Raw genomic sequence first — 14,127 nt, 5'->3', positions numbered from 1 at the left:
GGGAATGTATTAGCCCTGGCTGCTCTTGCGCCTGGAGTAGCAATCGTTTTCCCCACAAGAGAGGTGGAATGAGAGCATGGAAAAGTGGGCACTCGGTGCTAGCATTGCTGCAGGGAGTTTTTTGGGGCACGTGTCTATTCTGAAGTGCCTACTTGCTCTTTTACCAAGAAGAAAAATAGGATCAGCTTATACTAAAAGGAAAGTGTGAGGTTAATGGTCAGTGCAGGTTCCCTCCTGGAAGCCAAACCTGCATGGGTTTGACTTTGGTTAAAACCAGTAGGATTTATAGAGGCTATTCAAAACCTGCAGGGTCAGTTGGTCAAGTGGGGTAAATTGGGAGAGCTTCACCAAATGTTATAACACTTAATTGGTAACAGTACCTCTAGTCTGGTGCTGTGATTTAATAGGAAACCTGATCCTTCTCTAAGCTTCCTCTCTCTCTCCTGGAATTCGGCAGCAGCGGGAGAACAGTGTTCTGGGGAAAGGCCTGGCAGCTACTGATACTGCTATTAAAGCAATTCTCGCAGAAAAGCCCAATAGAATTTAATATCCTCTGCATGATTTTATAAGAGCACTAACACCAGCTCTAGCCTTCCGTGTTTTTCCTGTCTCTGTTTTCATTGTGTGTTTCTAGACTATCTGATGGTCTAACCCAGGGCCACCCCTCCTGTGCTGCAGACACCGCTGGGAAGCACAGTTTGGTTTTTTAAAGAGAACCTGGGGTCTTGCAATTTTAAAATACGTATTTCTAAAAATGTTGCAGTTTGTCTTGGGTTTCCTGTTCCAGGGTGGTTCTCTTCATGAAAAACTTAATTTGACTTGACAGTTTCCTGTTATGAAGAAGATGGACTGCTGCCTCCAAAGGTTAATGGTTAGAGTGAGCTAAGCCCTTTGCTGCTTCTTCGTGAAAACAGTGCGTTTGCCAAGTGCACAATCGCCCCCTCCCCCCGTAGCATCTTACAAGTTCTTCTTTTCGCCACTTGTCCACCCCAAGGTGTGATTACTCTTCCTTCCTGTTGCAGTGGGATCCTGTATAGCTCAGGTATTCCTGCAGCGCTGCAGTTATCGCTCCCTGTCAGAGCCACGGCTCCTCGAAGCTCGGGTCTCTGAGAAGGACTATGACCGCCAGCACAATAGATCCCAGAAGGGACCAGTATAGTAGAGCTGCCCCTGAGGAACGTGTCCACCTACCTTCTTCTAGTAGAGAGCGGCTTATGCTGGAGGATTTGTTTGTATCCCTCCTGTTGGGAGATGTAAGACCTCATTGTTAATCTATGAAGTGCTGTGCCCGCCGGTGGAGCTACATGATGTGGAGCAGAATTAGCTGGGGAGGGAGGATGCTTTAACTAGTGTGAAGAAAGGGTCAAGGGGGCTGCCTGGCTAGCTCAGTGCGGGCATCGGTTATTTTGCTGTGCTCCTGCAGTGGGCTGCTGGGACAGGAGGAGCATTAGGGAGATGGTTAGCTTAAACGAGTCGAAGGAGATAGGGTTAATGCAGGATTTGTGCTGGAATGGGGTGAGAGTGGGAGGAGCAGGCTGATGATGGGGAGCAGTGAAGGATGTTATTTCAGGATCTCTCCTAAACAATTAAAAGTGAGTTTTCTTTAGCCAGAGAGAATGGAGTTAAATGCTGTGAGTGGAGGCAGCTGCTTGTACAGTCTGCCCTACATGGGACTCTGGCAATGACAAGTCTCCGAAGGGAGACGGAATGAATTTTAATGAAATCTTGAAAGACTTTAAATTTTCATGTTAACTTCAATTATTCAGGGCAGTGGAAAAGCAACTTTAAAGCTTCATAAAAATGAAGGAAAATAAGAGGCCAGTGTGTTTTGTTTCTCTCTTTAAGGTTTGTTGATTTGCATTTTGTTCTATTGTAGTAAAACATGGGTGTTTTAAAGACACTGATGTTGGTTATTGCATCTGACAGCAGTGCTGAGAAGGGAGGATATCAGGAAATGAATTATGTACTGCCTGGGGCATAATAGAGGTACAAAAACAGCCCGCTGGGGCAAAACTAGTGTGTTGTCAAGGACATGAGGGTAGGAGAGGCAGTGGGCAGCTGCAGTTGCTGCTCAGTCCAGAAAGTTGGCCGTGTGTGGGAAGGCTCTGTGTGCTTTTTGAGCCTAACCTGTGCAGTGTGGTGCCTCTGTTAGCAGCAAGCAGGACCGGTGTGCCCAAAACTGCTGACTTGCATGTCCGTGGATGTCAGGTGAAGGCAAGGAGCACAGTCATGGCCTGGGAAATATGTTACTTATTTTTAGCCTAGGAAGGGCAGATTTGGTCTGGGGCATTGCTTGCACTGAGTGTGATAGCTGCCAGTGGCTTTGTCGCTGCTGAAGCCTAGACCCTTCTGCAAAGGGCAGCAGCCAGTTGGGGATGTCTCTGTGTCTCGGTGGGTTTCCCACCCCACTGCATTACTGCAGCTGAGGCTGGAGCCTGTGGAAGTGGCTGTGATGGTGAAGAGGATGGGTGTGGGGTTTAACAGCCTCCTGCCCAGCTCTGTGCAAGGTATGAAACCATCAGTCACGTTCAAGCTGTCGGATAGGGCTTCCCCGAGATGGTCTGATTTGCTGCTGTTGATGCTTGGGTACCACCAAGACATCCATAGAGCCTGGAGGCTGCGGATCCTGCACCTCTCCAGCTGTATTCTAGAGGGAGCTATAGGCACCTCTTAGTGTCCAACCCCCTGTACAGGCATTTGAAGTGCCCCACTCTGGAGAAGGAAATCCCTTGGGACTGTGTGCTCAGGCTGGACAGTGGCAAGCAAAAAGAAATGGCTGGGGAAACGCAGGGCTGCCTTCCTCCTGCACTTGTTTCCCTCCATGGGTCGGAGGAAATCCCCCTACAGCAGAGATCCTTTTGTTTGTGCGTAGGTGGGCCCTGCTGAAATCCAGCTTGCTCTCGGTGAGGACTGTGCCCTTGCCCCTGCCATGACCCTTCCTCCTGCTGCGAGTGGCCCTGGCGCTTGAAGCATCCTCAGTTACCACCGCCTTCAGCAGCCTGGCGTGCTGTGGTTGTGGTCCTCCCTGAGCTCTTGGAGAGGGCTCCTTGTGCATCTGCCTGTGCCTGAGGGCCTTGCTTGCTGCTGGTCGCACAGCTCGCCGCTTTGAACAAGAAGCGCTCTCCCTTCTCGGTTCTGTTCTCTTCCTCGCTCTCGCTAAGCCTGGGGCATCTGTCTGCCGTTCTGTTTCCGATCCCCAGCAGGCTGATGCCTGGCCTCCCTTTGAGGGTGCCCCACTGGTGCAGAGGGGCTCTGCAGCACAAATACATCTTTTATTCCCTGCTGCTGAGAGCTGCCAGGCCTGGCTCTCTTCCCAGAAAGCAGTGCTGTTTTAGAACATAAGCAGCTATTGTCTTAGCCCTGGAGACTGCAATCTGAGCCCTGCTGGAGCTGGGAGGGGAGAGGGGATCCAGCATGCTAAAGGGACTTGAGAAAGGAGCCCAAGGAATAAGGGAGGCTTGCAGGCTCTCAATTATGTTCGTCTCACCAAAAATAATGCGGATGACTATTCCTCGACATTCCTGACACTCGAGTTGTTCTTTCTCCCTGTCCCTGCTGGCTGCTGAAAAGGGCTGGTGCATTTATTTTATTCCCAGCAAAGAGTGGCTCCTTTGTCTTGCACAGGCTGGAGAAAGAAATTGGGGGAAAGAGCGGTCCTCTAGTAGGAGTCTCCTATCGGGAGTATACCCCAGCTGGAATCGTGGGTTCCTCGCAGCGTAGGGACAGGCACTTGGGACGGGGGACTTGCTTAGGGCACAAGCCTTTCCCATCTGTCTCTGGCTAGGGGGTGAAATGCCTTGCCCCTTGCAGACACGGTGTTGTGCAGCATGTAAGGTCTTTTTCCGTTTAGCGTTGTATCCTCATGGCTAGTTCTTCTTGCTAAGGGATAAATATGGGGGATGATTCTTTCATGGGATCAGAGCACAGGGTTACAGCTGTCCAAGGTTGTTTTTCTCAAAATAATAAAACGGGTCCCTGGGAGGGCAGCAGATCTAGGTGCCAGCTCAATCCCCTCTGAGCTCAGGAGTAGGTTGCAAGTAGGTGCTTGCTGTCCATAGTGAGTATGTACTCCAGAGAGATGTTGGCTCTGGGCCCCAAAGTGCTTTGGGCTGTACAAACGCCCTGGCTACAGAGCTTGCGAAAAAGGCAGGAGATGCGATTGCGTGGATGTGGAAAGAGAGGAGAAAGAAGAATGAGCTGGATGGGTACACTGGCTGTTTGACCACTGCCTGTTTCCCCTGTGGGTTTCTGAGGTTTGAGCAAAGCTAGTGCTGCGTGGGATGGAGGAAGGGAGAGTTCAGACGACGCCGTAGGCTATAAATCAGAGACTCAGCCTGCGCCTCTGACAAAGCGGTAGCTTTTATTTGAAGAAGTTGAAATTCAGCGCAAGAGCAAAGGGATGATTTAGTAAAATGAATAGGTGGTAAGTTCTCACCTGATGCAGGAAACCCGTGCAGCACGGGGAAGACATTGGTGCTTGATGCCACAGGTAGTCAGAGGCCGAGGACCGAGAACAGGGCATCTCGTGTCTCATCCAGTCTGAGTAACCGGTCCCCGGGGGCAGGGGGGGGTCATGGCTGTCCTGCTTTGCTGTTACAGGTCTCTTTAAAAACAGAACTTGAGGCCAGGAGAGGGTGCGTGCAAGGGAACAGAAATAGCTCTACAGTTCTGTGTGAGGACTCAAGTGATCTGTTCTTACTTGTATCTTTTGCCTTTGATTTGTTCTGGGCTCAGCCCTGTAATCCAAGAAAATCACTCCACAGGTTAAATTGCGAGCAGGGATGGTGGGGTTAAGGGAAGATAAGAATCCCTGCCAGACTTTCTAATCACTTCTGAATTGTGGGGGAAGGAGACTTGTTCCTGGCCTAGAGCATCTCATGCCTATTCCCTCCTTTCTGGAAGCAGGGAGGGTGGAAGCTAATCATGAGGCTATTTCACGAATCATTTGGCCATGATGAGCTGCAGTCAAGAGGGTTTGAGATGCTGAGCTTTTTTTCAGCTTAATCTGCTGGAGCGGTGATCCTCTGCCACTCGCCAGGCAGATGCCTGCAGCCAGCCCTGTCTGAGTAAACTTTCCCTGACTTCAATAAAAACGTTAGTGTAACAGAGACTCTGCCTTGTCCTCCCCTCAACTCCTGCAGCCGCCGAGTCCTGCTCCCCAACCCACAGCAGCTTCTTAAAAGGGCTTGGTGGTGGCACAGAGGGGAAACCTCAAATCCTAGCAAAGCAATTACTGCTAATGAGACACTTCCTACACATCTGGTTTCAATTCTGGCTGGGTTTTGGGGGCTGTTCTGCAGAGCTCGGGAATCGAGGAAGGGGGGGAAAAAATCCCTGCTGCCTCTTCTCCCTTCTGCAGCACCCTCTTCACAAGGCAGCAACTGGACCTCTCGTTAGCTGCCATCTCACATGCTAACCCTAGACAATTAACATACAAAATTGCACTTTTCCAGGGAGGCTGAGTTTCAGCAGCAGCAATTATTGGATGATGATCGTGCGCCAATTGATTGATATGTTTTTAGAGAGTGAGTGTAATGTGTTTAATTAGTGTGTAATTTACAAGAGCAAGGACGGCTGGATGCCCCAGACTTGAGAAAATTTCTGCATTAAGTGCCAATTGCAAAGAAATCTAAGATATTTTCTTTTTCTTTTTCTTTCTTTTTTTTTTTTAAAAGAGTGTGAGATTGCTTGGGTTTCATTTGTTTGCATGCGGATTTAGTGCTAAACTGCCAGAAAGTCTGGCTATTCTGACTTCTTCCACCCACCAGTCTCAGTTGCCGGGTTTTGAAGGTGCACCTGGCCTGCCTGCTCCTGCTGGGCTCCCAGAAGCTGGTTTCCGGGAGCTGTCAACCTGCCCGATTGCTGGGTTCCTGGAAATGCCAGCCCGTCATGGCTGGGAGGCAGATACTCGAGGGCCACTGACTTTCAGTGGGACATCGGTAACTCGTCCCTGAACTCCTCCAGAGATCCCACACTGACTATACGTGAATTGGGTAAACCTAGGTGAAAGGCGTTCATCTTCTATTACTGACCGTTTCGAGTCGGGTCTCTGAATGCAGATTTGTGGTGATCCTGGGCCCCTCTGACCGCTATTTTTGGCAGCGAATTGCCTTGTTATCTCAGTGCAGAGTGTGGCCTTGGAGCAGGATGCAGAGAAACAGTAGGGAGGGTCAGGGAGAGAGAGGGATTTCAGGAAGTCTGTGTTGCTTTTATGCACTGAGCAGCAGGAAGGTGCCGTGGGAACCCTTGGCTCTTTTCCTTGGGAATGAGACAGTACAATTTGGATCGTGCTGGCAAGCTTATCAGAGGGCTAAGAAAACACCAAGTTGTCGGTTTCCTGGGATCCGTCATGGATCCTTCCTGGTTAGGAGATGAGGCCTGGTTCATCTCATTTTCAGCTGTGCAGGCAGGTTTCTTCCCCTGCGTACGTAGTTGTATGGAGCACAGGCGGATTGCGGGAGCTGGATGTCCCCAGCGGTATCCACCCCGTGCCCTCCCGAGCTGTGGGGAGCTGTACGTGGTGTTGATTTTTGGTACTTGTTTATTTCTGTAGCTTGGCTGAAGAGCTGTCTGTTGGCTGCTGGGGGGGTCCTGTTCACTGACACAGCGTCTTCATGGCTCTAAGAAAGGCTCCCACCAGGCTGCCTTGAAGTAAAACACACAGGAAGAAACCCTCTGCCCTTGGTATTGCCGGGGGTTGTGTCCTTTCTGCAAGGCTGAGTTGCAAGGTCTTCTCTGCAGGTGGAAAGTGCAAATAGGGATTTCCCGGAGGACTGCTTGCCTCAGTGAGTTCTTTGTGTCACTTCAGGCTGCCATCTCAAAGCATCTTAGACTATAATGAGCTCCCCATGCAGTCAGCTGATGACTGGAGCTACCTTGTTTCACATGGAGAGGTGCTGAAACCTACTGGCCGAGTGATTTGCAGGGGATGGAGGCGAAGGGGCTGGACTGCATGCATGGGTCCTGCCGCTCTCTGCAGCGCGGACCCAGGGCTGCTGGCATAGAGGAACCTCTGCCTCTTCCCATGGCCTGGCCCTGTAGCCCTTAGTTCTTGGGCAGGAGCTGGGCTCAAGCCTTGTACCTGGCCGTGGCTTGTTGTGGAGGGATCAGGGACACAAACAGTCACTCTGTTCTCATGGAGTTGGGTGATGGCTCATGCTGTGACTTGCCCGTGTGTCTGGCTTAAGCTCTGACTTGAATGGCAGGGAAAAGGTCTGGGATAAGTGCCAATCAAGTGTTTCAGGAACAGAGTTGTTGAACAGGAGATAATTCTGGCCTTGCAACAGCTGTGCTAGGTGACTTGGAGAAGTCTCGTGTGGTTTTTTCAGAAGTACCGTTTTTCATGAAGTAGTGTCCCCAGTCCCTTGGAGGAGCTAAGTCAAAATGCGCGTATTGGGTGCTGCAGAGAGATAGGGTTGCTTTGTTCTGGGTCATTACTGCACGTCTGGCCTGCACTCCCCAAGCACGGCATGAATGCTAGTTTCCTGATGTGTTGCTTCTCTGCCAAATACAGGTGTATTTGCCTGCTCAGAACGTGTTTCTCTTCAGGAAGACTTCCCACAGTTGAGTGCCTGACCTTGGAACAGAGCATCTCACTCTCCCTTCTGTTTTTATTTAATACATGTTAAAACTTACTTTCCCCTTCTTGATGTTAGCAGCTGCTTCATTGAGCCACAGCATGACAAAGGGAAAATCAAAGCACGGTTAAGTTTGTTGGAGTTGAAAGGCAGGTCAGGCTCTGGGGTTACTTGTCTCAATTGCACTTCTGTTCTAAAAATGAGAGGGAGAATGACTGGTGTGATCTCCCAAGTTTTGAGGAGGAGGAGAAGCTGATGGGTGGAGATAGGGGGCAGCTCGGCAGGTCAGCATGTGTGGGAACATGCTGTGGTGGATGGGACTCCATCCAGTGGAGTTAGCACTGGAGCAGTGCTGCGTGGGCGGCTGCTGCTGAGAAGAGCAGTCCACGCTGCATTCAGCCTGGAGTCCTCCATGAGTCACAGTGACTTCAGCCTCCATGGGGTCAAGTGTTCAGTCTTGCTGTGATAACGCCGGTCCAAGTGGACGTGTTTGCCCTTGTGGCGTCTCTGAGCATGCTGTTGTCTTTTATCCCCCTGGGTCTCATTGCATATATTCAGCCTTATGCTGACAATCCCTTCCCTGATGGCAGCCCAGTACAGTTCAAGCTGCCTAGTGAGGAAGGACCATCCTGCAGTTAGGGTTGCCAGCTTAAGACTTTGCACTGGTCTTAATTTCCTGCCCTAATACAAGGTGAGACTTCCCATTTTAGGCAAGTCACTTAACCCTCCTGAGACTCCATTCCCCATGTGTAAACTGGAGCTAGCAGCGCTCGTGGGAATACCGACCCTCTCCTGGGGGTGGTCATGTGGGTCCCTCCTTGTTCTGCTGTGGAGGCAGCCGGATGGGGCTTGGACTTGGAGCACCGTTCGTGTCTCTTGTCCTGATGCTTGCATAGCTACAACTCCCATTTTTTGAAATTGGCAGTTCTAATGTTCTTGGCCAGGCAACTTCATCTTCTCTCTCTTTGTGTCTGTCTCCCTCTGGCTTTCTCCTGGATTCTAAAAAGGGAGCTACTATTACAGGCCCAGTGGACATCAGATTTCGATATCTGCATGCGAGAGCTTCAGTTACTGTGGAGCTGAGCAGGCAGTGACACCTTACTACCAAGCACAGAGCTCTGGCTGGACCTGAGGGGTCTCCTCTGTCTACTAATAGCATGTACCTGTAGCAGCCACAAGCCTCCCCCAAAGAAAAAGTGGTGCTTTGGGAATGCCTTGCTATGGTGTTTTTTTGTTGTTGTGGTTGCAATTTGGCTGGAGTTTAGCCTCCAAAAGGCATTTTGAGGTTGTCTCCCACTAGTCCAGGGGTCAGCCTTTCAGTTGGGAATACTCAGCACCACCGTTCTGAGCTGGTAGAAACCCTTGCAGCGTAAAGGGTTTTCCTAGGAGTTCACAGGAAAGAGCCCTGGCTAAACTGCACCAAACCAAAGAACAGAAATGTCCCCCAGATGGTGCAGTGCCTGACAATGACCGTCCATGCCCTGTTCCTTGCAGTGATTGCCTGTCTCCTGAACTGGGCATTCATGTCCTTTCCCTTGGCCAAGGGATAGTGATAAAGTTGAATTCCCTAAAATATGGCAGGCAGACAGCTTTGCAGTAACTCCAAATGCACCTTGTCCCCAAGGCCCCTGTATCTGGATGCTTCAGGAGAAGCCTCTGACCCCCCTCCCTGCACACTGATGAAATGAAGTCTATCCCAAACATCTTGCTCCTGCAAGATGCCTTCCCCTTTGCAACAGGGGTGCTGTCTCCGCTGCTCCCAGGGGAGCAGCAGAGTAGGAAGATGTGGACTCCATTCCCTCGTCTCCAGCACTGCCAGCCATGCTGTCCTGGGGTCCGGAAGGGTCACCTCTTCTGCAAGGTGACAAAAGGGTTTGATGGAGATGGCATAAGCCGCATCATTTCAACGTAGAGGTGTCAGGGTAAAGGGAGGGAGCGCTGCCATCAGACGCTAACGTTTCATCTGCACCAGAGCTGGCCACAAGATCTTGGCTTTCATTTCTGTTTTCTTCCTCTTTTTAAAAAATTTAAATCCCAAAATAACTGTGCTGCTTTGGGATATTTTTAAGCTGGTTTGCCCCCCTCCCTCTCTTCCCTGTGTCCCCTAGCAGCTTAGAGGCGAGAGGGTTCCCGGTTGCCAATGGAGAGAGCAGCACGTCATTTCCTTGGCGTGGAGCCGGCTTCAGCCCTCAATACTCACTTTGTTTTTCCCCAAATAGTCTCAGTGAGCTGTCAGGACTCTTCACAGTGCCGCGTTACCCACAGGCCATTGTGCGAGCGGCTGCTGATGTTGCTTGCTGAGTACGTGGGAGGTGGCAGTGCCTCTTGGCCCAAGCATTGCAGCGGTGGGTAAGGCGCCCTGTTCCGGCTGTTCTTGCCTTCCTCCTCCTCCTCCTCTGCGTTTCCTCGGCCCCGTGGCCTGGCGCGCTCCTTTCCCCCCTCCCGGGGGAGTCGCCCACTTCTGTCCCCTGCGTTCTGCCCCTCTGGCCCTGCTCCCCCTGGGGCCCTGTGTCGCTGGCCGGCAGCCTTTGAGAGCGTGGTCTGGGAAAAGCGCACGAGAGGTGTGCTCCAAACTGCACCCTGCTCTTCACCATCAAGCAGCTAGTGCGCAGTCCTGGGGGGAGGCATAGCACCCCGAGTGCTACGGAAGAACAGAGGGCAGGTTGAAAGAGTTGCGTTTTGGACTAGGAGATGCCCACGTCGTGGTGGGACACAGACCTGCTGGTGGAGAGGGTCAAAGAGATACTGCATAGTAGCCCCTACTTCCGTAGACCTCAAATCAACGCTGTAATGTTTTCAGGATGTCTCTACTGCCACAGATCTGTTGCAAGTGAACACACTGCAGTCAATAACTATTAAAATGTTCAGCTATTTAACTATCACTCTGCTCTTTCATCATATCCATTGGGGACTTTCTTCTGTCTTGTGCCCTGGTCCCCTCGACTTTAAAGGGTAGTTCAGGCCCAGGTGGTGCATTTGGATAGGAGGTATCAAGCTGCAGTGGTGAAGGAAGTTTCATAGAAGAATGTGCCCCACTGGTCTCTTTCCTGCCCCCTCCATGTGAGGTGTTAAGATTGCTGGGTCAGGAACAGAGGATCCATCCCAAGGCATGTATGCCAGTACGCCGGAAACGCTCCTCCGGGGTGATCTGGGAGCTAGTGTTGGGTATGGGCTGGAAGAGGCAGGTGGAAGCTGCCTCAGATGGTTTTGGTGGTGGACCGCTGGAGGAGGGAGCTTGGGGGAGGGCAGGAAAGCTGTGGATTGGCTGTCTGTTTTGCTGTTCTAACTGTTTTGTTCTTTCCTTTTTCTCCTCCCCTTCCTTGCTTTCTAAAGAACATAGGAAGCTTCTTGCTGGTAAGTGGTGGTGTGTCATGCAAAAAAACCATTTTACTTTTTTCCATCCACCATCAAACTCACTGACCTAGTTCCAGTCACTTTCCATTCACCTCGGATGCGCTGGAGCAATAGCAAACCTTCTGGAGGTGGGTACAGGCTCACCCATCCCTGCGGCCTCTTGGCTGCGGAGCATGCCCACACCTCAGAGGGAGCTATTGCTGTTAGATCACAGTTTGAGACACTGCTTTCCCTTGGGTGTTCCCTCTGCCTAGGGATCGCCCCAGCCTAATGCTGTTGCCTGGCCTCAGTCGGATTGACGCTGTGCAAAAAGGAAGGGACGGGCGCTGTGGCACTGAGCCTCTGGAGCGCTGCGGGCACAAAACTGTGATCTAAGGACGGCCGTCACCTAGTGCTCGTCTCATATCCAACTCCATCCTCAGCCTCTCACCTTCACCAGCCCGCTGGGGAGGGTGGGGGAAAGCACTGCTCCAAGTCGTACTGGAGGTAGAATCGGCGGTTTCGCTCACTGACCTGGCCGTGGAGTTTCATGGCGCGTGCTACGTCTGCTGTAGCTTAATGACTGAGGGAGAAACGTCGCTGCTACGGGGCGAAGGGCAGAGGCAAGGCCACCTCCGCCGGTGAGCTGTGAAACTGCAGGTAGGAGGAAAACGCTCTGCAGAAAACTCCTCTGGGCATCTTTTTCGCAAAAGCGAGCGAAGCGTGGACACAGGTCAGCGTCCCCAAGGTTTCCCTGTCCCCGGTCCTCTGATCCGCTCCGCCTCGTCGTTTCCAGAGCGTGCCGGTCTCATCCGCCCCGCGGCTTGTCCCTTCCCCAGCTGTCATCCGCGTGCACAGTTGTTCTACACAGTGAATCCCAGTCGTTAAAACAAGCCATGCCCGCGCCCCTGGGTGGGCGGGTTGGCTGGCTTGTGAGAGCAGCGCTCGGGGGGCAAGGGAAGGGCGTGCAGCGCGGCTGGCTGGGTGCCCGCATCCGCTGGCTGGCGCGGTGGGCTCGGGCAGGGGGACGGGGCGGACGGAGCGCCTCCCTGCGCGCCGTGTGCTGCCGCTGCCCAAACTGCTGCCTTCCTCTGCCTTTGGGGCCGCTCCTGCGTCCCCTTTGTGTCGTGCTGGGGCCTCTGGGGTTGCCGCTGACCTGCGTGCGCGGTTGAGCAAGCAGGTGGCTGCCTGCCGCGGCGTGGGCTGGCACAGAGCTGGAGCAGCCAAGCCAGCCTAGTCTAGACTGACTGCATCAGACCCCACCAAGCCCAGGAAAAGGGAGCTACCCCAGGGCTGGATTAGCTGTAGCTTGCTATCTGTTTAAAGCTACTTCTACTGTACTTTATCCTCGTTGTGTGCCCCTTGCTATGTATAATATACGTAATTTGTGCCGAGTGGGAGGGATAGGCTAAGGGTTTGCTTGGAAACATGCCTTTGCAGTGAAAGCGCTAGAGGGGGGAATAGAGGGACATAGAAGTTTGATTGAAAGCTGCCTGCTCCTGGCCTGGACCTCTCTGGGGGCCCAGGGAGCAAGGAGAGGAGCTGTCCTAGCCAGCAGCATCCCCTGCTGGCTACTGCTTCCCCCGGCTCCAGCAGCCCAGAGATGCAGCGTAAAGCGAGTTATTTCACGTTTTGCAGCCGGAGGACCGTTCCGCGCTCCTCCTCCGTGCGGCACGCGGCCCTGATGCGCTCAGGAGGACCGGCAGGCAACGCTGGCGTTGATGTTTTATTCGCAGCTGCGTGCGGTGGGCAGCGCGCTAACTGGATGCAGCCTGCTCTCGTCTCTCCCAGCCGGAGAGACGTGCAAGCCTCTCTTTGTGGTGCTGGTGGGCAATGTCCAAGCAGGACCTTAGTTGTTCAGACGATAGGGTGCCGTTCCCTTCCCCTGCTCCCCGTAGGCTCCTACAGCTCTGCCTGCCTTCCCAGCCGAACCGGAGAGGGCTCCGCTCCTCCCGGAGGGTAGGCAAGCTCGTGTTTAGGCTGGGCACGTTTCTTTCCTCCTTCCTAGCGATGTTCTTGTGCTCCCTTCTTTTCGTGCTGTAGCCCAGCTCAGTGCTTTGCTCGCCCCCCCCCTGTGCACCACCACGGTGAAGCTGGGTGACAGGCCGTGTGTCCTTGCCTACTGGTGGAGAAGGCGGGAAGGAATAATTTGGTGGCACCTTTTTGGTAGTGTCCGCCTCCGTACTTTCCCAGGAGACCTGTCTCGCACTGCTCTGCGGCTCTTGTGGTTTGTCTGGTTTATGGGAAGCGGTTAACAAAGCTCTGAGATCAGCCGCTAGGAGCTGCTCCGTTTTGGCAGCTGCACCAGAGTGCTTGGACCAGGGCCTGGGGGCCGATGCTTTTGCCTGTAGCGAGTGCTGGACGCGGCCACAACCTAGCGACTGTCTCGGAGCTGCTCCACTGCAAGAGCAGGGTGTTGCTGCAGCCTTGCTCCCTTCTTCAGTGGCCGGAGGTGGCCCTGGCACAGCTGCATCACTCCAGGGTGCAGGTTTAACTTCGAATCAGTGCAGGTTCTCGTCCTGTGGCCGAAGAGGTGCAAAGCAGCTCGTGGCTTGGGCTGACGATCAGGGTGAGCCTCGCCGGCTGAGCCCCTGGGGAGCTCGCTGCTCCCCTGCCGAGCCCTAGCTGGGGAGAGGTGGCCCAGAGCTGCTAGGCTGCCTCTTGCCATCCTGTTCAGCTCCAGCTCCCCACCGCAGCTCTAGCTGCAGGCTAGCCGGCCCTTTTCTGCATGCTGCTCCTAGCACTCCCTCCGCCTACAGCGCTTCGCAGAGCTGGCGCTGGCAAACAGAGAAGTTCCTGCTGCCAGCAGCTCTCTGCCTTTACACTGGGTATGTGCTGGCCGCTTCTGTGTCACCTTTACTGTTGCTATTTAACCCCTTAAGTGCTGGGCTGGGTAGGTAGAAATGGAGGCATTGTGGTGCGTGCATCTCTACCTTCAAGTTCTCTGCATGGCTGGTTCTTGCTGGCATCTGACTTGTTCTCTCACCAGTTGCCTTTGCTGGTGTGGCTGTAGGACTCTGAGGCCTCTCTGAGGTTATTGGCAGTACCCTAATTCCAGGCGGCGTTGCCCTTTTGGACGGTCCTAGTGCGAGGCATACAGCTACCCCCTGTTGCTGAAGGATGTCGTTCATTGTCTGGAAGCGCTCAGATGACAGCTGCTTCATCTATGGGAAGGTATCTGGAGTGCCAGGAATATGTGCTAATTTTAGCCTGTTTG

The 14,127-nt window shown here is 52.9% G+C and overlaps 1 protein-coding gene across 3 annotated transcripts in view; it reads left to right on the top strand.

Annotated features, from left to right (window-relative positions):
• Nucleotides 1-14,127, top strand: part of AGRN (agrin) — a 140,939-nt gene that overhangs the window by 44,578 nt on the left and 82,234 nt on the right. For 2 of the 3 annotated variants that reach the window (XM_068915651.1, XM_068915647.1), the window contains exon 3: nt 10,911-10,931. The exons of the other annotated variant lie outside the window; for it this stretch is intronic. In XM_068915651.1, the coding sequence (XP_068771752.1) occupies nt 10,911-10,931 (21 nt within the window). The remainder of the gene's footprint in view (nt 1-10,910; nt 10,932-14,127) is intronic. 3 annotated transcript variants of the gene reach the window in all.

This window comes from Struthio camelus, chromosome 21 (genome assembly GCF_040807025.1).
Source record: "Struthio camelus isolate bStrCam1 chromosome 21, bStrCam1.hap1, whole genome shotgun sequence".
Classification (NCBI taxonomy): domain Eukaryota; kingdom Metazoa; phylum Chordata; class Aves; order Struthioniformes; family Struthionidae; genus Struthio; species Struthio camelus.
The sequence above is the reverse complement of the archived record's forward strand: the minus strand, read 5'-3'. Positions and strand labels throughout refer to the sequence as shown.